This window comes from Nelumbo nucifera, chromosome 1, assembly GCF_055504915.1.
Source record: "Nelumbo nucifera cultivar China Antique chromosome 1, China Antique-T2T, whole genome shotgun sequence".
NCBI lineage: Eukaryota > Viridiplantae > Streptophyta > Magnoliopsida > Proteales > Nelumbonaceae > Nelumbo > Nelumbo nucifera.
In genome coordinates, this window is record NC_142649.1 from 154,688,602 (window position 1) to 154,708,040 (window position 19,439).

The 19,439-nt window shown below is 41.4% G+C and overlaps 1 protein-coding gene across 6 annotated transcripts in view; it reads right to left on the minus strand.

Annotated features, from left to right (window-relative positions):
- The window catches only part of LOC104602867 (putative triglyceride lipase), a 171,590-nt gene that overhangs the window by 124,225 nt on the left and 27,926 nt on the right, over positions 1-19,439 (minus strand). For all 6 annotated transcript variants that reach the window (XR_016080435.1, XR_016080436.1, XR_016080437.1 and 3 more), the window contains exon 7: positions 13,237-13,301. Coding sequence is in view for 3 of the 6 variants with exons in the window: in XM_088894798.1 (XP_088750924.1) it covers positions 13,237-13,301 (65 nt within the window). In the remaining 3 variants the exon portion in view is untranslated. The remainder of the gene's footprint in view (positions 1-13,236; positions 13,302-19,439) is intronic.

Below are 19,439 nucleotides of genomic sequence, written 5' to 3' on the forward strand. Positions count from 1 at the left end.
ATCCACGGGAAACCCAAGTGGGCAGCAAAGAATCAAGAACAGGGTAAAGGTCACGTGAAAAGAACTAATGCAACACATGTGGCAACCCAAGATACTCTGGTTGCCGGTAGTACCCGGGACTCTCCTAATAAACTTGACCCCAAGGAGGATATAATGAATTCATTCAGAGAGCATCTGGAATCTTATGGTAGGGCATTGCGGCAATTGGATAGCTCAGTTACTGTTACTCCCTCTACCTCCTTTGCATCTACTTCAGGTAATGTGGCTTCTGCATTCCATGTCACTCCCACAGATTCCCCTTGGATTATTGACACAGGGGCCTCAAATCACATGACCGGTAAGCCTAACCTATTCCATTCTTATAGCCTTTTGTCAGGAACGGATAGAGTGAGACTTGTCGATGGTTCCTTCTCTTCCATTGCAGGTCAGGGATCGATATCCCTTCCCCATGGCCTTAACCTGAATTGTGTATTGCATGTCCCACAACTTCCCATAAATTTGCTTTCCATTAGTAGCATTACAAGTTCTTTAAACTGTAGTGTAACCTTTTTTGTTGATTCATGTGTCTTACAGAACCTAACTTCTAGGAGGACGATTGGTAGAGAAAGCCTGGTGGATGGTCTCTACATCCTCAGAGTCACATACTCAGTCAAATAAGAGTCAAATTTTGTTGTGGCACAGTCGTTTAGGTCATGTTTCTTTTGAAGTAATAAAATGTTTGTTTCCACTTTTATTTAAGTCGTGTTCAGTGTCAGATTTCATGTGTCAAACGTGTCAGTTGAGTAAACAATGTAGAACAACCTTTCATTCCAGCAATAAAAGATCAAATGTTCCTTTTCATATTGTGTATTCTGATGTATGGGGGCCTACAAATGAAACCTCTGAGGGTGGATATCGATATTTTATTACATTGATTGATGATTACTCTCGCTATACATGGGTAATCCCTATGCGTGGCAGAGATGAGGTTCCAAAGATAGTGCAAGAGTTCCAGAGGATGGTGTTTACACAGTTTCATGTTGAAATACAAATCGTTCAATCCGATAATGCGAAGGAATACTTCCATGGGGAACTAAATGAGTTCTTCGCCTCCCATGGGTCTATTCATAGAAGCTCATGCGCCAGAACACCACAGCAAAATGGGGTTGTAGAAAGAAAAAACAAACACCTCCATGAGATAGCCCGCGGGATGATGTTCAACATGAATGTCCTAAAGAGGTTTTGGGTAGATGCTATACTTACAGCTGCGTATGTCATCAACCGCATGCCCTCCAGAGTATTAAATTACATGGCCCCTCATCAGTTACTGTACCCTCAGTCTCCTTTATTTTCCATCCCCATGAGAGTCTTTGGTTGCGGGCCTTTGTCCACGATTTGTCTCCATCCAGAGGTAAGTTAGATCCTTGGTCCATTCCTTGTGTCTTCCTGGGGTACCCATCCTCTCAAAAGGGGTATCGGTGTTTTGATCCAGTTAGTCGTAAATATTTTGTCTATGGATGTGTCCTTCTTTGAGTCCGAGCCATTCTTCCCTCCTAAGGGGGAGAGCCGTAGTGTGGAAGAGGAGAAGCAGGTCCAGGTGTCCCTTCCTTCTAATCCGGACCTCACTCCCTTCCGTGTCTTCCAGCGTACTCGTCGGAGAGATCAGCAGTGTGATAGAAATGTGGAGCAGCCGAACACTGAGCAACTGACATCATCAGAATCCCAAGAGGTAAGTCCAACCCCTAACCCTTCTCCCACTGTGGACGACCTATGTTAGACAGTTTTGTATGCCCTTAACTTCAATCAAAATGATGTACTTTATGAGTTTATTGTAAATGAATAAAAGTGCATATTTGATTCATGTTCCCTTGGTATGTTTCTGTGTAATACCCTTAATCTAGACACTTAATGACACTCGTGTTAATTTAGAATGTTCACAGCCAGTGGGTCGGTTTGGGGAGATCTATCCTGATAAGGCTGACACTGTGGTGCCACCAAGTCGGTTGGGGTGGCCTGTCTCAGCTGCCAGGGTGAGACCCTAGGCACATACAGTGTAGGATTAATTGAATCTTTGAACTGGACCAGATTTCCAGTACTGCCCTGGACCTTGGAGATTGATGGGCAAAACTGGAAAGTTACACCTGACCCTTAGACTCGATTATGACACTGCACTAGGTGTCGGATTGGGCTGTCTTTGATGTACCAAACAGTGAGATCCTTAGCGGGGGTCAAAACCTGAGTATGTTGAGACAGTCTGAGAATTCATCTGAGTGGGTGATCATAGTCACAGGATCAGCCCCATTGTCGGACAAAGGTAATGATCGGGGATGCACTCTCACTGATGGAAACCAAGACTGCCGGTAGCCGATTTCAATCATTGAGATTTGTTTTGCAAAGTATATTTTATATGAGATATAAAAGTATATATATTATGGTTTCCAAAATGTTTGCAAAAAGGTTTTAATTCCCGGGATCCATAGAAGTAGAGAGTGCAACACTGTTCCTTGCAGCCGAGGGAGGTCCTCTCTTGTCGGGCAGTGTATGATCATTATGGGCTGAGAGGTTAAGTGTAAGACCATTGAGGATAATACCTATTGGGCTAATTTTGCATCTGCCCACAGTCCCTAGGTGTTAAAAAGTGGCTTGGCCCAGGAACCACTTAGGGTAAGTGTTGGGCCCATAGAGCCCATTTGATGGGTTTTAGGGGGTGCACTGTCCGTAACAGGCCTACTATTCAGTAAACACAATCACCTGAAGGTAGAAATCTTTACAGATGCTGATTGGGTAGGAGCAGTGGATGATAGAAAGTCCACCAATGGGTATTGCACATTTGTGGGAGGAAATCTGGTGACCTGGAAGAGCAAGAAGCAAAGTGTGGTAGCAAGATCAAGTGCTGAAGCTGAGTATATTGCTATGGCACATGGGGTGGCAGAAGTCCTTTGGCTAAAGAACTATTAGACAGTTTTGTATGCCCATATCTTCAATCCGATTTGATATACTTTTGACATTTAGTGTAAATAAATAAAGTGCATGGTTGATTCATGTTGCTTGGTATAATTCTGTGTAAGACCCTAAAACTGGACACTTATATAGACTCGTGTTAGTTCTAAATGTTCACAGCCGTTGGATAAGTCTGGGGAGATTTATGTTGCCAAGGCTAATACTGGTGTGCCACCAAGTGTTGGGATGGCCTGTCTCGGCCACTAGGGTAAGACCCAAGGCACATGCAATATGGGATTACTTGAATCCTTGAACCGGACCAGATTTCCAGTATTGCCCTAGACCATGGAGACAGATGGCCAATCAGTGAGATCCTTAGATGGGGATCAAAATCTGAGTATGTTGGGACAGTCTGAGAATTCATCTGAGTGGGTGATCATAGTGACAGGATCAGCCCCTTTGTCGGACAAAGGTAATGATCGGGAATGCACTCTCTCTGATGGAAACCAAACTGCCGGCAGTTGATTTCAATCGTTCGAATTTTGTTTTGCAAAATTAATATATATATATATATATGTATATGTATGGTTTCGAAATGTTTGCAAATGGTTTTAATTCCCGGGATCCATGTGAGTGGAGAGTGCGGCACTGTTCCTTGCAGCCGAGGGAGACGTCTTCTCTTGTCGGGCAGTGCTTGATCATTAAGGGCTGAGAGGTTAAGCATAAGACCATTTAGGATAATACCTGATGGGCTAATCTTGCACCTGCCCACAGTCCCTGGGTTTTTATAAGATGGCTTGGCCCAGGGACCACTTAATGTAAGTATTGGGCCCATAGGGTCCAAGTGATGGGCTCAGGGGTTTACTGAGTTTTTCAGTGAATTCGGCTGGGCCTTGTGATAAAGGCTGGGCCGAACCCATGTGGCTGGTGTGTAGATCAATGCTTGGGTCCCACGCCATACAAAAAAGCTCAACTGGGCAGCAGATTGGAAACTAGTTAAGCACTGAACACTTAATGGGCCAAAAGCCCAATTCGAGCTGGGCTGATATGATCACCCATCTATGGGGCGGATCTAAGATTAATGTTAGCAAAAGGATAGAGCCTTTTAACCTTATCCACTATGGGAGACCAAATTCAAATCAGATTTGAATCAGGTAACCTCCTGATAAGAACAGGAGTAAGCTAACTTAATCTGCAGATACGATTAAGATCATCCCCTATCCAAATACTGATTTGGATTGGGATAAATCCTAATTAGGAGGTTTCTTAATCAGGAAGAAAGGAGGAGAAAACCCTAAGAGAGAAAAACATTAGATTTCGAACAAGGGGTTTTGAGAAAGCAAGAAAGCTCCCTGCGAATTGAGATCAGATCTCATTCACACTCCAGAGAGAAGAGAGGCAATTCAGTCATTTTCGTCGCAGGAGTTCTCCTCCAGCCGCCGCCATTCCTTCTTGCAAGATTCGATCTTTGAAGAAGAAAGAAGTCAACAAATCAGTTCTTAACATCAGTCTTGCAGAAAAGACAAAAGGATTCGGTGTTCAGAGTTTCCAGAGGATTCTTGCGAAGGATCCAGTGTGTAGGACGCACTCTGCTGGTTCCGTTCCACCCACAGCTGTGTCATCTTCAGCAGGAGCAGATCTTGGTGTCTTCTTTGGGCGTGAACACCAACTTTGGGAGATACTGCTTCTCCGGATCAGGTATATTCCTCCCTTTTCTTTTTGGTTCAGATCTGGTTCGATTATGGTTCAAGTAGGATCTTTGAATATTGTATTCTAAATTTAGGGAATATGATTCCTAGTTGGAAGAAGGTAGGAAAATTTTTGAAATTCGCCCACCCATTCCGCAACCTTCTTGGCGTCCATTAGATGGATCCTACCATTCTTTCAGTGGTATCAGAGCCACAGATTCGAATCTTGAACCAAAAGAAAATCAGATCTGAACCTGCACAGATGGATGGAAGATGTTCTGCCAAGATTTGCGCAGATTGTTTTCTTTATTTCAAGAAATTGTTTCTTGTTAAGGGCGATTGATCTGAAATTAATTTTTGTTAAATCCAAAATTTATTTAGAACTGTTCTTTATTTATTTTGATTTAATGGACTGTTCGAACCTGGAGATCGCAGTGCAGATTTGGTGCAGATGGTCTGCGCACCCTTTTTCATTTATTTTATTCAATTCGGTCGGTAAATAATTTTTTCTATTTTCTAGACTGAATGTATAGGATTTAATGAGGAATGTAATTAATTAATAGAAATAGGATTTCTGTTAATTTTTTTTATTTTCTTGATTAAAGAAGAAGGAAGAACATGGCGGCGCTGGAGATTTGCAGATGGAGAAATCGCTTTCTGCGATTTGCAGTTTGTGAAACTGCAACCTTGGTGTTTAACCTCTGTTTTGCAGGTGGTGCGAACAGTCCATATTTGATCTATGATTGTTGAAAATCAAAATTCTTAATTTCAGATCTTTCATGAATTAATTCTTGAATTGAAAATCAGTTTCGGACCATTTCGGACTAGATTGGACCAAAACTGTTTGGACCGAATCTAGGGTTCAAAGGGGACTGTTTTTCAGTCCATTTTTCTCACACTTGCTGTTCCAAATCTGATGTTCAATTACAGGGATTAATTCGGCCCACCTGTAAAGCCCAGTTTTAAATGGTTAAAACTGCAAAAGCCCACTTTTGTGAGAAAAGTTGTATGGGCCGAACTGCTAACAGCGATTCAGCCCATATACCTAGTCGACATTAATTGTTAATGTTATGGATTTCAAATGGGTTGTTCAATGGGCTTTACAGCAGTTAATTGATTGGATCAATTCTTCCTTTACATGTGATGTTTGAATGTTTGATGTGCTGCGACCATGGGCCATAAGCACTTGGCCCACGATGACTCGTTAGTGGCTCTTGCGCACACCATGGCTGAATGCACATCATTGCCATGGTGTCCCATAAGATCATTGGATGACCCCTCTTCGCTTGGTGGGGCCCACAACCCAGAAAAGGGATGCGTACCGAACCCCTAGCCAATTAAGGCCCACCTGTCCCAGATCTTTCACCTCAAACTGCGATCTCCAGGTTCAAACAGTCCATTAAATCAAAATAAATAAAGAACAATTCTAAATAAATTTTGGATTTAACAAAAATTAATTTCAGACCAATCGCCCTTAACAAGAAACGGTTTCTTGAAATAAAGAAAACAATCTGTGCAAATCTTGAAAGAACAACTTCTATCCATCTGCGCAGGGTCAGATCTGATGTTCTTTTGGTTCAAGATTCGAACCTGGCTCTGATGCCACAGAAAGAATGGTAGGATCCATCTAATGGACGCCATAAAGGTTGCGGAATGGGTGGGCGAATTTCAAAAATTTTCCTACCTTCTCCCATCTGGGAATCATATTCCCTAAATTTAGAATACAATATTCAAGGATCCTACTTGAACCATAATCAAACCAAATCTGAACCAAAAGATAAAAGGGAGAAATATACTTGATCCGGAGAAGCAGTATCTCCCAAAGTTGGTGTTCACGCCCAAAGAATGCACCAAGATCTGTTCCTGCTGAAGATGACACAGCTGTGGATGGAACAGAACCAGCAGGGTGCGTCCTACACACTAGATCCTTCGCAAAAATCCTTTGGAAACTCTGAACACCGAATCTTCTTCAGTTTTTCTTGCAAGACTGATGTGAAGAACTGATTTCTTGACTTCCTATTGTTGCAAAGATCGAATCTTGCAACGGTGAATGGCGGCGGCAGGAGGAGAACTCCAGGGACGAAGATGGTTGAACTGCTTTTCTTCTCTCTGGAGTATGAATGAGATCTAATCTCAATTGGTAGGGAGTTTTCTTTTCACTAAAAACCCTAGTTCGAATTCTGATGTATTTTCTCTTGTTTTTCTCCTCCTTTCTTCTTGATTAAGAAACCTCCTAATTAGGAGTTATCCCAATCCAAATCTGTATTTGGATAGGGGATTATCTTAATCCTATCTGCAGATTAAGTTAGTTTACTCCTGATCTTATCAGAAGGTAACCAGATTCAAATCTAATTTGAATTTGGTCTCCTGGAGTGGATAAGGTTAAAGGCCCAACCCTTTTACTAGCATTAATCTCAGATTTGCCCCATAGATGGGTGATCATATCAGCCTAGCTCGAAATGGGCTTTTGGCCCATTAGATGTTTAGTGTTTAACTAGTTTCCAATCTGCCGCCCAGTTGGGCTTCTTTGTATGGCGTGGGACCCAAGCATTGATCTACACACCAGCCACATGGGTTCGGCCCAGCCTTTAATACAAGGCCCAGCCGAATTCACTGAAAGACTCAATAAACCCCTGAGCCCATCATATGGACCCTATGGGCCCAACACTTACATTAAGTGGTCCCTGGGCCAAGCCATCTTATAAAAACCCAGTGACTGTGGGCAGGTGCAAGATTAGCCCATCAGGTACTACCCTAAATGGTCTTACACTTAACCTCTCAGCCCTTAATGATCAAGCACTGCCCGACAAGAGAGGACCTCTCCCTCGGCTGCAAGGAACAGTGCCGCACTCTCCACTCACATGGATCCCGGGAATTAAAACCATTTGCAAAACAAAATTCCAACGATTGAAATCAACTGCCGGCAGTTTGGTTTCCATCAGGGAGAGTGCATTCCCGATCATTACCCTTTGTCCGACAAAGGGGCTGATCCTATCACTAGGATCACCCACTCAGATGAATTCTCAGACTATCCCAACATACCCGGGTTTTGATCCCCATCTAAGGATCTCACTGATTGGCATATCAAAGACAGCCCGATCCGACACCTAGTGAAATGTCATAATCGAGTCTAGGGGGCAGGTGTAACTTTCCAATTTTGCCCATCTGTCTCCAAGGTCCAGGGCAACACTGGAAATCTAGTCCGATTCAAGGATTCAAGTAATCCCATACTACATGTGCCTTGGGTCTTACCCTGGTGGCTGAGACAGGCCATCCCAACATTTGGTGGCACACCAGTATCAGCCTTGGCAGGATAAATCTCCCCAGACTTATCCAACGGCTGTGAATATTTAAAACTAACACGAGTCTCTATAAGTGTCCAGTTTTAGGGTCTTACACAGAATTAAACCAAACAACATGAATCAAACATATACTTTATTTATTTCCACTAAATAACAAAAGTACATCAAATCGGATTGAAGCTAAGGGCATACAAAACTGTCTAACATATTTGACCTTTTTAATCTCAAAGTCCCAACTCCTCATAATCATAATGTCATCAACGTAGACAATTAATACCACAACATTCTTCTGGTTTCTCTTGACAAATAGAGTATGGTAGATTGGCACTGCTTGAACCCAATACCAAGGAAATACCATAGTTGTCCCAGATCTTTCACCTCAAACTGCATAGCAAGGGATTCTTTGACCTTTTTAATCTCAAAGTCCTAATTCCCCATAATCATAATGTCATCAACGTAGACAATTAATACCACAACATTCTTCTAGTTTTCTTGACAAATAGAGTATGATAGATTGGCACTGCTTGAACCCAATTTGTTGTAGAGCCAAGTGAAATCTACTGAACCATGCCCTTGGGGATTGTTTCAAACCATATAAAGATTTTTTTTAGTTTGCAAACTTTCCCTTCACACCCTTGTGCTACAAACCCAGGAGGCTGAATCATGTAAACTTCTTCTTCCAAATCCCATTTAAGAAAGCATTTTTGAGGTCCAATTGGTGGAGCTCCCAATCAAAGTTAACAGCCAAGGATAGTATAATTCGGATAAAGACTCCACATAATCCACCCCATACACCTGAGTATACCTTTTTGCAACTAATCTGGCTTTATACCTCTCAACTGACCCATCTGCTCTATGCTTTATTGTGAATACCCACTTGCATCCCACTGGCTCCTTGCCTTCGGGAAGATTCACCAACTCCTAGGTGTTGTTTTTGTGAAGAGCACTAATTTCTTCCTTCATTGCCTCTGTCCATTCAGGTATAGATAAGGCTTCTACAACACATTTGGGAATGGAGACATAATCAATAGAAATCAAAAAGGCGTGAAATGCGGGAGCAATGTTTTCATAGGATAAGAACTAAGCAATAGGATGCTTAGTAGTACAAGATCGAGGCCCTTTTCTATGAGCAATTGGGACATCAAGATCATTAGTAGGATCATCAATAGCAATAGGTTCAGTAATATCAAAGGGAACAAGGGTACCTGGATTTTCCTTCAAGGAGTCAGAAGGTGTCGGATGTATAGTCTCAATTTGCTCCACAGCCTTCGAATTCAACAGTCCCTTACGGCACCTCAAGAAGACACGGAATGGAGAGGAGTCAGGAATAAAGGGAAGAGGGATTTGAGGAGCTGGAGCTTGCCTCTCCTCCTTCACACTATTCTCCCCCTAAGGAGAGGCTTGAAAGAAGGGTTCAGACTCAAAAAAGGACACATTCATCGATACAAAGTACTTATATGTGACCGGATTGAAGCATTTGTAACCCTTCTGGGAAGAGGGATAACCCAAGAAAACACACGAAATAGATCTGGGATCCAATTTACCCCGGTTAGGAGATAGATCATGAATAAAGAACTTACACCCAAACACACGTAGAGGAATGGAAAATAAAAGGGATTGAGGGAAAAGAAGTTGAAGTGGGGCCTTGTATTGCAGGAGGCGTGATGGCATACAATTAATAACATAAGTTGCAGCCATCACAGCATCAACCCAAAACCGTTTTGGAACATGCATGTGAAGCATCATACTACAGGCAACTTCGAGGAGATGGCGGTTCTTCCTTTCAGCAACTCCATTCTGTTGTGGTGTTCTGGCACATGAGCTTCTATGAAGAGATCCATGTGAGGAGAAAAACTCTGCTAAGTCATGATGGAAATACTCCTTCGCATTATCCGATTAGAAAATTTGGACTTCAGCATGAAATTGAGTGAAAACCATGCGATGGAAATCTTGCACAATCTTGGGTACCTCTTCTCTCGAATGCATAGGATATAGCCAAGTGTATCTCGAATAGTCATCAATAAAGCTGATAAAGTACTTGTACCCACCCTCAGTGGGTATGTTTATAGGGCCCCAAACATCAGAAAAAACATGGAAAGGCAAAGTAGATCTTTTATTATTTGATGAAAAAGTTGTTCTACAATGATTACTCAACTAACACGTTTCACAATGTAAACTAGTAATAAACACTAACTTGAACAATTCAAGAAACATAACTTTCAAAGACTCAAAGGACAAATGACCAAGGCGGTTATGCCATAACCACAGTTGACTGTTTGTAGATTGACTCATAAGACTCATAGAGGCTGATGCCGCAAAGCCAGCTTTATCTCCAAGATGTAGAGGCTATCAACCATATGTCCTTTACCAATCATCCTCCCCGAGGTTAAATCCTGGAAAACACAAGAATAAGGAAAAAATGTTACACAACAGTTTAAAGACTGAATAATACTGCTTATAGATAACAAATTAATAGGAAGTTTACGAACAAGAAGGGTATGGGATAAGACAAGGCCATTAGGAAGGGATACAGATCCCTAACCAGCAATGGTGGATAGAGACCCATCAGCAAGTCTCACTTTATCCCCTCCAGAGAGAAGAGTGTAGGCCTGAAAGAGATTTGACTTATCAGTCATATGGTTTGATGTCCCTGAGTCAATGACCCAAGGTGACTCGGGAGCAGAGGTACACACATGAAATGCAGAAGCACCTTTACCTGATGTAGAAGCGAATGAGGTAGAAGGGGTAGGAACCGACCTATCCAACTGCCCTTGTGTCCTACCATACAATTCCAAACGATCTCTGAAGGAGTTGATGATGTCTTCCTTGGGATCAGAACCACTAGGATGCTCTTGAGGAAACACAATAGTTTGATAATTTTGCTGATAGTCTTGTGTGGCTAGATTTGCAGAAGTAAATTTCTTCTGGGAGGCTTCTTTGAAGTGTCTTGATTTTTGGTTGCCCACTTGGGCTTACCCACTAACTCCCAACAGGTTTCCCGAGTGCATCTAGGCTTCTGGCAGCGAGTACACCACAATTTGTCCTTATCTTCACTTTTCCTTAGTTCCCCCTTTTTCATTCCTGTGCTACCCCCTCTTGTAGCTAGGGCAACAGGTTGCTCCCCCTCAGCAACATTCATTAGATTTTTTTTGCTCTCTTCAGATTGGACTAGGGCATATACTTCCTGAACTGAAGGAAGTTCTCTACTTCCCAAAATCTACACCCGGAGAAGCTCATAAGCCGGATTCAGCCCATGCAAGAAAGCAGAAACCCGCTGCTGGGAGACATGTTTTTTGTAGGCCTGTGCATCTTCATCATTCTTCCAATCAATAGTCTGATAATAGTCCAGTTCCTTCTAGACCGATGTAAGGGCTGAATAATATGTAGAAAGGCTACAGTCCCCTTGCTTACAAGTAGATGACTCTGCTTGAAGCTGATAAATCTTGGCAAAGTGCCTCTGTTCAGAATAGGTTGCCTTGGCTTGTTCCCAAATTTCACAAGTTGTGTAAGCCCATACGAAGTTTTTCTTTACATGAAGCAACATGGAGCCTAACAGCCATGACATAACCATGCTGTTCTCTTGATCCCATTGATCATGTTCAACAGTACCAGACTTTGGTTCTTTTATTTTTCCACTTATATAACCTCCCCCTAACTGTGATATAAAGTTTGATGCCTTTGGACCATTCCAGATAGTTCAGGCCATCAAAGGGGGTAATAGACATAGAGAAATCCATGCTGTCCATTCCCCCGTTTAGGTTTCCTTGCTGTGAAGTAATGCCAAAGGTTGCTGAATCCTCAGTAGCCATTTCCACAGAAATATCACTGCTGTTTTTCAAAAAAACAATCAGATATAGAGGGTTTTCTCTTTGGAAAAAGTAGGCTCCAAAAAACACAGGTTTAACAGCACTGTAGGTCAATAATTCTTAGCTGAAACACTTCGGTTTGCAAGAGGAGGAGACAACCAGTCCCTACAACCTCTGAACTGTGACATTCACAATGGTCAAAATTTACTTATGAATGTAACAGTACATACCTGGCTTCCACAACCCACAACACATAGAAAAACCTCAGAAAAAGACAAGTTTTAATGCATTCAGCTGCCACCACACCCTTCTTCTTGGTATAGCGACCAAGAGAGAAGAAAGAAAAAAAGAGGGCTGAAAGTTGCACCCAGAAGAAGCACATGATGGAGTCTTCAATCAGAATAGCTTTTTTCAGAAAAGGAGAGAAAACCAGATCTGAGAAGGTTGAGCCCAGATCAGTGCTCTGATACCATGTAGTTCGATAGAACTAGAAGAGAGAAGAGAGAAGAGAGAAAAGAGAAATATATTCAAAGTATTGTAGCTGGTGGCGCCTAAGTTAGTAATTATACTTAGGGCGACAGCTCATAACTAGACCTGTTCATGGGCCGGGCTGGGCCGGGCTTTGTATATGTATCAACAGAATACACTCAGGCCCGAGCCCGGCCAGAAATTTGAAAACAGAATTTTTTTTCTTTTTTTATTCAATAAAAAAGTGTTTTATTTATATTAAAAACCTTCAAAACTCAAAAATAGTAAACATCTCACTATTGCTTGGAAAAAAAAGAGAAGAACAATATATTTTTTCATAAATAAAATATATTTTTATTATTTAATATATAGTATCAAGTCGGGCTTGGGATCGGGTCAGCCTTTTTTGAGAAAGCCCGAGCCCGGCCCAAAAACAAGTCTGGCCCGATGCTTTAGGCCCAAGCCCAAGCCCGCGGGCCTAAAACTATGACCAAGCCTGACTTAATAACGGGCCGGGCCAGGCCAGCCTGTCGGGCTACCCGGCCCATGAACAGGTCTACTCATAACTAATACAATGAGAAAAGACAGAAAAAACCCTTAGTAGGCCGCAGGCCTCTACACATTACAACAGTTTACAAACATCTAAACAAGAGCTGGTCAACTAGGAGATGAGATAGAATTCTCTCGTCATTTCTTTCTATTTCCTTCTTCTCTTCCTCTTTTTTCTCTTTTGCCCTAGGACTAAACCATTATCAGCTTTAAAAAGCAAAAATAGGGAACAAGTATAGAAGGGATTCAGGAAGTGTAAGATTTCCTTTTACAAATATATATTGAACCAGTGACTGATCAAAAAAGAAAGTTTTATTTCTGCAAAAGGCAATAACAAAATAGTATTTTCATCTATACACAAATAATGAGTTATTGTAACTTGTAAGTTTATCAACAAATATAATTTGAAATAAGGTGCACCACGGTAACAGTACGGAGGCTAATAGAATACATGTCCCCCACAAATTCTGAAACTACCAGAGTTACCATGTTAGAACCATATACCTCAAGATGTATCTTTCCACCACCACCCATGCCTTCTAATTCTACCAGCACCTCATGCAAATTTCCTGGCAAGAACATGTTATCATCAGTTAATCATTCTAAGATGAAAATGTCAAGTTTTGCAGAAAAAACTTTTAATCTGTACACTAGTAATATAGAAAAAAAAATGTCATCTTTAGTCTTGAATATACAATTCAACTTCTTCAAAATCTGTTGGAATTTCCCCACAAAATCTTCTATTTAAGGGAACCCAAAATATCTGGAAAAGAAATTCTAAAAGTTACATAAACACAGAATCTTGGCTACAAGGTGCAGGCTGAATCCTAAACTATCTCTAGATCTTCCAAGTGGGATTCCTAACCTTAGCTTTACCACTTTAAGTCCATCTATGAAGGCTATTGTGTCATCTTGAAAGTTATGGTATAAAAACAAGGTAGTTACAGGCACCATTGGTCCTACTCTAGATCCAACATTCAAGATTTTCATAACAACCTAATACCATGGAAAGGATTTTATCCATATGTTTAGGAAGTAGCTTAGTATACTCAAGGGCATTTATGTCCCGTGGCCCGATGGTTGTCTCTCCAAAACCCTTTTGTTGTGTTTCTCTTCTATCTCTGCACTCTTGTTCCCTTCATCTTCTTCTATCCAATACGAGAGCTCCAAACAACAAGATCAATGCAGAAATCATTTCTTGGGATTAAAGTAGGTTCAAGAACAGATTGAAGTAATCGACCATGCTAGAAGACCCCAGTACCCCACTGACATCATCAGCCATCAATATGACTGATGGAGATATATTTAGTTTTCGTTAAGTTGATTTATGAGTGGCACAATTGTAATTTTGAGTCTTAGAAAGTAGTTTGGCTATGTCTGTGTGTGTGTGTGTGTGTGTAAAGTTGCAAAACATGGGCAATGAATATTGGAGTTTATTTTCTGCATATGTGACTTGTAAGTCATTCCCAAGTCTCTAGAGTCTAGAGAGATTCTAAGAACCCTAGGAGTGATTGTTAAGCCTTTTTTTTTCTCTTGTTTTCTGTTTCAAGGGTTTGAGCTCAGCCACCCACATCCATCAAAGACCTAAGAAAATACAAACAAAAGCAAACACCATCAACTAAATGACTGAGTTTGATCCCAGGTAAGTATCTTATGTATTACCTTCAAGTCTCAACATCCATACACCTTTTATAAAGAGAGAAACTTGTCTCTCTAAAGCTTTCCTACCAAACCTTGTGAAAACTAGACTTGGTTCAATCCCCTGCTTTGGTTCACTTCCCTGACCCTTCCTTAAAAACGGTTTGAAGAAATTCCATCCCAATCTTGAGATATTGATGAAGGGATTAGAGATCCATCATATGGATGGCCGAACCCTACAGGTAGGTTAGGCGAAATTTCAAAAATTTCCTCCCCCTCATATGAGAATCACATTCCCTATTTTAGAAAATCTGCATTTTCAAATATCAGTCTTGAACCATAAATGGAACCAGATCTGAAACCAGAAGCAAGAGAGGGATATACCTGATACGGAGAAGCAGTATCTTCCAATGGAGGTGTTCACGCCCAAGGAAGGATCCAAAAACTGCTCCCACTGAAGATGGCACAGTGTAGGATGGAGCAGAATCAGCAACGTTCGTCCTACGAACCGAACCCTTCACAAGAATTCGCTAGAGGCTATGAGCACAACTTTAGATCAACCTTTCCCCAAAGGCTGATATCAAGATCCAATCTTGACCGTTCCTACTACAAAGAGGAAATCGAACTAGCAGTAAAGGCAGCGGCAAGGAGAAAAACAGCTCAGTCTCACTGGGTGTTGTGATCTCTCTAATTTGAATGTGATTGTCTTCTATAGCTGCCGCCCCCTTCTCCTATTATAACCTTAAAAGGATCAGCTCCTAATCCCATTAGGAGTTGCTGATCCAAATCATATTTGGATCTGAATTCCCTTTAAGAGATAAGGATAGACCCTTATCTTATCTGCAGATTAGATCAGCCCTCTCCTAATCTGATTAGGAGGTTTCTAGATCTGAATCTGTATTCAGAATTGGACTCTCTAAGTGGATAGATAAGACCCTATCCTATCTGCTAATCTAATCTTATATTCGCCCCTTCTTTAACTGATCAAATCAGCCCAGTTCAAAATGGGCTTTGGCCCATTAATAGTATGTGCTCACTTAGCCTTCCAAACTACTACCCAATTGGGCTTCCTTGTATGGTGTGGGACCCAAGCACTGATCTACACATCAGCCACAAGGGTTCGGCCCAGCCTTTGTTACAAGGCCTAGCCGAATTCACTGGAAAGCCTAGTGAACCCCCTGAGCCCATCACATGGACTCTATAGGCCCAACACTTACAATAAGTGGTCTCTGGGCCAAGCCACCTTGTAACACCCAAGGACTGTGGGAAGATGCAAGATTAGCCTATCAGGTATTACCCTCAATGGTCTTACACTTAACCTCTCAGCCCATAATGATCATACACTGCCCGACAAGAGAGGACCTCTCCCTCGGCTGCAAGGAAAAGTGTTGCACTCTCTACTCACATGGATCCCGGGAATTAAAACCTTCTGCAAACAATTTGAAACCATAACATATATATACTTTTATATCCGTATATAAAATATATTTTGCAAAACAAATCTCAATGATTAAAATCGGCTGCCGGCAGTCTTGGTTTCCATCAGAGAGAGTGCATCCCCGACCATTACCTTTGTCTGACAAATGGGCTGATCCTGTCACTATGATCACCCACTCAGATGAATTCTCGAACTGTCCCAACATACCTAGGTTTTGACCCCCTCTAAGGATCTCACTGATTGGCATATCAAAGACAGCCCAATCCGACACCTAGTGCAGTATCATAATCGAGACTAGAGATCAGGTGTAACTTTCTAGTTTTGCCCACTAATCTCCAAGGTCCAGGGCAATACTGGAAATCTGGTCCAGTTCAGGGTTTCAAGTAAACCTACACTACATGTGCTTTGGGTCTCACCCTGGCAGCTGAGACAGGCCACCCCAACACTTGGCAGCACACCAATGTCAACCTTAGCAAGATAAATCTCCCCAGACTTATCCAACGGCTGTGAACATTCTAAACTAACACGAGTCTCATTAAGTGTCCAGTTTAAGGGTATTACACAAAAACACACCACAAGAACACGAATCAAATATGCACTTTATTCATTTACAATAAATGTCATAAGTACATCAAACTGATTGGAGCTAAGGGCATACAACTGTCTAACAATTGAAATTTCCTGGTATTCTCCATCTAGAAATTTCCGCACTAGACTCACTTCCTAATCACATCATATAGCCATATCATCCTAGACAAACCCTCACCCCCCACCTCAAAACCTTGGACCTAACCCTTTACCATCATCATTTACTTTGGCAGTTTCCCCCAACTCTGTTACCATTCTAGGATCACATCAGTCCTACATCAATGACATTAGCAGGAGTATGCATGGCCTATCACAGACATACATGAGAATCTTATATTTTGAAAGAGATCATTTTACACATATTTACATATTCATTTTATGATCAAAAGGATTCTCCAAGGTTTTCTTTTTTTTTTGGAGTGTTTCATTAGAAATTAAGAGAAAATACATCTATGCAGTTTTGGAAATTAAGAGAAAATACATTTAACTCTCATTCCTAAAAAGATTGATGCTAAACACCCAAAAGACTATAGGCCCATTAGCTTGGTGACCAACATCTATAAAATCTTGGCAAAGGTGCTATCCTTAAGGATCAAAGTGGTCTTACCACCTCTCATTAGTCAAGCTCAAGGAGCCTTCGTACAAGATATGCAGATAATCGAACAAATCCTAATAGCAAATGAGTGTGTGGAGGATATGAGGAAGTCGGGGGGCCAAGGCTTTGCTTGCAAACTAGACCTTGAGAAGGCATACGATATGGACTGAAGTTTCCTCTTGGAGATACTAAGGACTTGTGGGTTTGGGGAAAGATGGTACTTGTGGATGATTGGTTGCCTTACTTCGGTTCATTACTCTGTGCTAGTGAATAGAGTGGTAATGTATTTCTTTCCAGCTTGCAAAGGGTTGAGACAGGGTGATCCTCTTTCTCCCTTTCTTTTTACTTTGGTGGCGGATGTATTGAGTAGACTAATATTAAAGGCAGATAAGGAGGGGGTAATAGATGGTTGGAAAATCGGAAGGAACAATGTCTCTGTATCTCATTTCCAGTTTATGGATGATATTATCATCTTTTGTGAAGGAAGTGAAAAGGAAAGAGTGAGAAACCTTAAGGATCTAATTTTAGGCTTGGAGAGAGTTTCCAATCTAAAGATCAACTTTAGGCTACGCTTGCCGATTTACCAATCTATTATCTCTCAGGGTTTCAGATCCCTCATAGGGAGGCTAGGAAATTAAAAAAATTGATGAGAGATTTTCTTTGGGAACAAGGGGAGAAGAAAAATGATCACTTAGTTAATTGGGAGACAGTTTGTCGGAGTAAAGAGGCAGGGGGTCTAGGATTAGGGAATTTGGTCCTCATAAATGAAGCTTTATTAGGGAAGTGGTTATGGAGATGGCCTTTGGAGAGAGAAAGTTTGTGCACAGGGTTGTGGTTAGTATTCATGGCTGTTTTGCCTCTGGTTGGGATGTTGGGGTATCTCATCGGGCTACCCAAACAACACCTTGGAAGGCAATACATGGTGTCCTCCCCAAATTCGTGCAATTTGTAAGGTATGACACTTGCTCCAGAATTTTGGTTCTTTTTTGGGAAGACGCTTGGGTGGGTAACCAACCTCTAAAAGACCTATTTCCTTCTCTTTTCTCTTTCCCTTTATAAAAAGGAGGTTATTTCTATCTTCCACCCCCCTCTAGTCTTACTTTTATCCTTGAACTAGGACTTTGGTTTGCGTAAGGGTTTAAGGGAGAATGAGCTTGTTTGTGTTACTGAACTTCAACCCATATTAGAGAGTGTTTGTTTGGACCCTTCTTCTTCTAATAAAAGGGCATGGAGCCCTATTCCAAAAGGTTACTTCACTTGTGCATCTTTTTTCAAATCCCTTTGTTCTAGTAATTTGCTTGAGCCTTTCCTAGTGAAAGAAGTGTGGACAAAGCTTGTGCCCCCCAAAATTGCTGTTTTTTGCTGGAAATGTACCTTGGTAAGACTAATACTGTGGAGAATTTACAAAAGAAAAAGCCTTTTATATGTTTATCCCAAACTGGTGTGTGATATGCAAATCTCATGTTGAGGACTGTTATCACTTACCGGTTTCTTGTTCCTCTACTGCAACTCTCTAGGATTGGATGTTTGGTTTGTTTGGCTATAGGTGGAATCAACCAATAGAGGTAAAATTATTATTCTCACCAGATACTTTTGCTTGCCCAACAAAAAGAGGGAGGAGTATGTAGAGATGTTTCAGAGCAGCCACCTTATGAACGGTTTGGGAAGAAAGAAATGCTAGAATCTTCCAAGATAAGGAGAAGTCATTTACAGATGTGAAGGACTGTATCTCAACCAAGGCTATTCATTGGCTGAAATCCTTGGCTTCTTTCAATTCCTTTACATTTGATGACATTTGGAGGAATTGGGCCACAGTTGCACACACTTCGGTGAGGAAGCCCAGAGACACAACAGTTTGGGTAACTCCTCCAGAAGGAGTTTTTAAACTGAATTTTAATGGAAGTAGTCAAGGTAACCCAGGACCGTCTGGAATTGGAGGAGTACAGAGGAATGAGAATGGCAACATCATATCCTTATTCTAAGGCCTGGTAAGGATAGGGGACTCTACAAGAGATGAGTTGTTAATTGCAGTACAAGGAATTCAAATTGCTAATCAACTAGGAGGGGAGAATCTATTAATTTAAGGGGATTCTAAGGTGATTGTGGGGTGGCTGTCAAATCCAGACTCAGTTGTTTGGAGTTATAGGGATCACATCAAAAAAGTCAAATGTTTAACAAGGCACATAACTTGTAGATATCAGTGGGTGGGTAGAGGGAGGCAAATGCCTTCACTGAATATCTTGCTAAACAGGGGTCTATTAGGGATTGTTTATTTTGGGCAGCCTTGTAATCTTTATTTCTGATCACTTGTAATGTTTAGGGGAGGCTGCACCTCGTGCCTCCCCAAGGGATCCTTGTAAAGTTTTATTGCACTTGATCAATGAAAAAATCATTTTCAATTATCAGAAAAAAAAATTCTGTTCATATCTCTAGATTGATTGAATAATA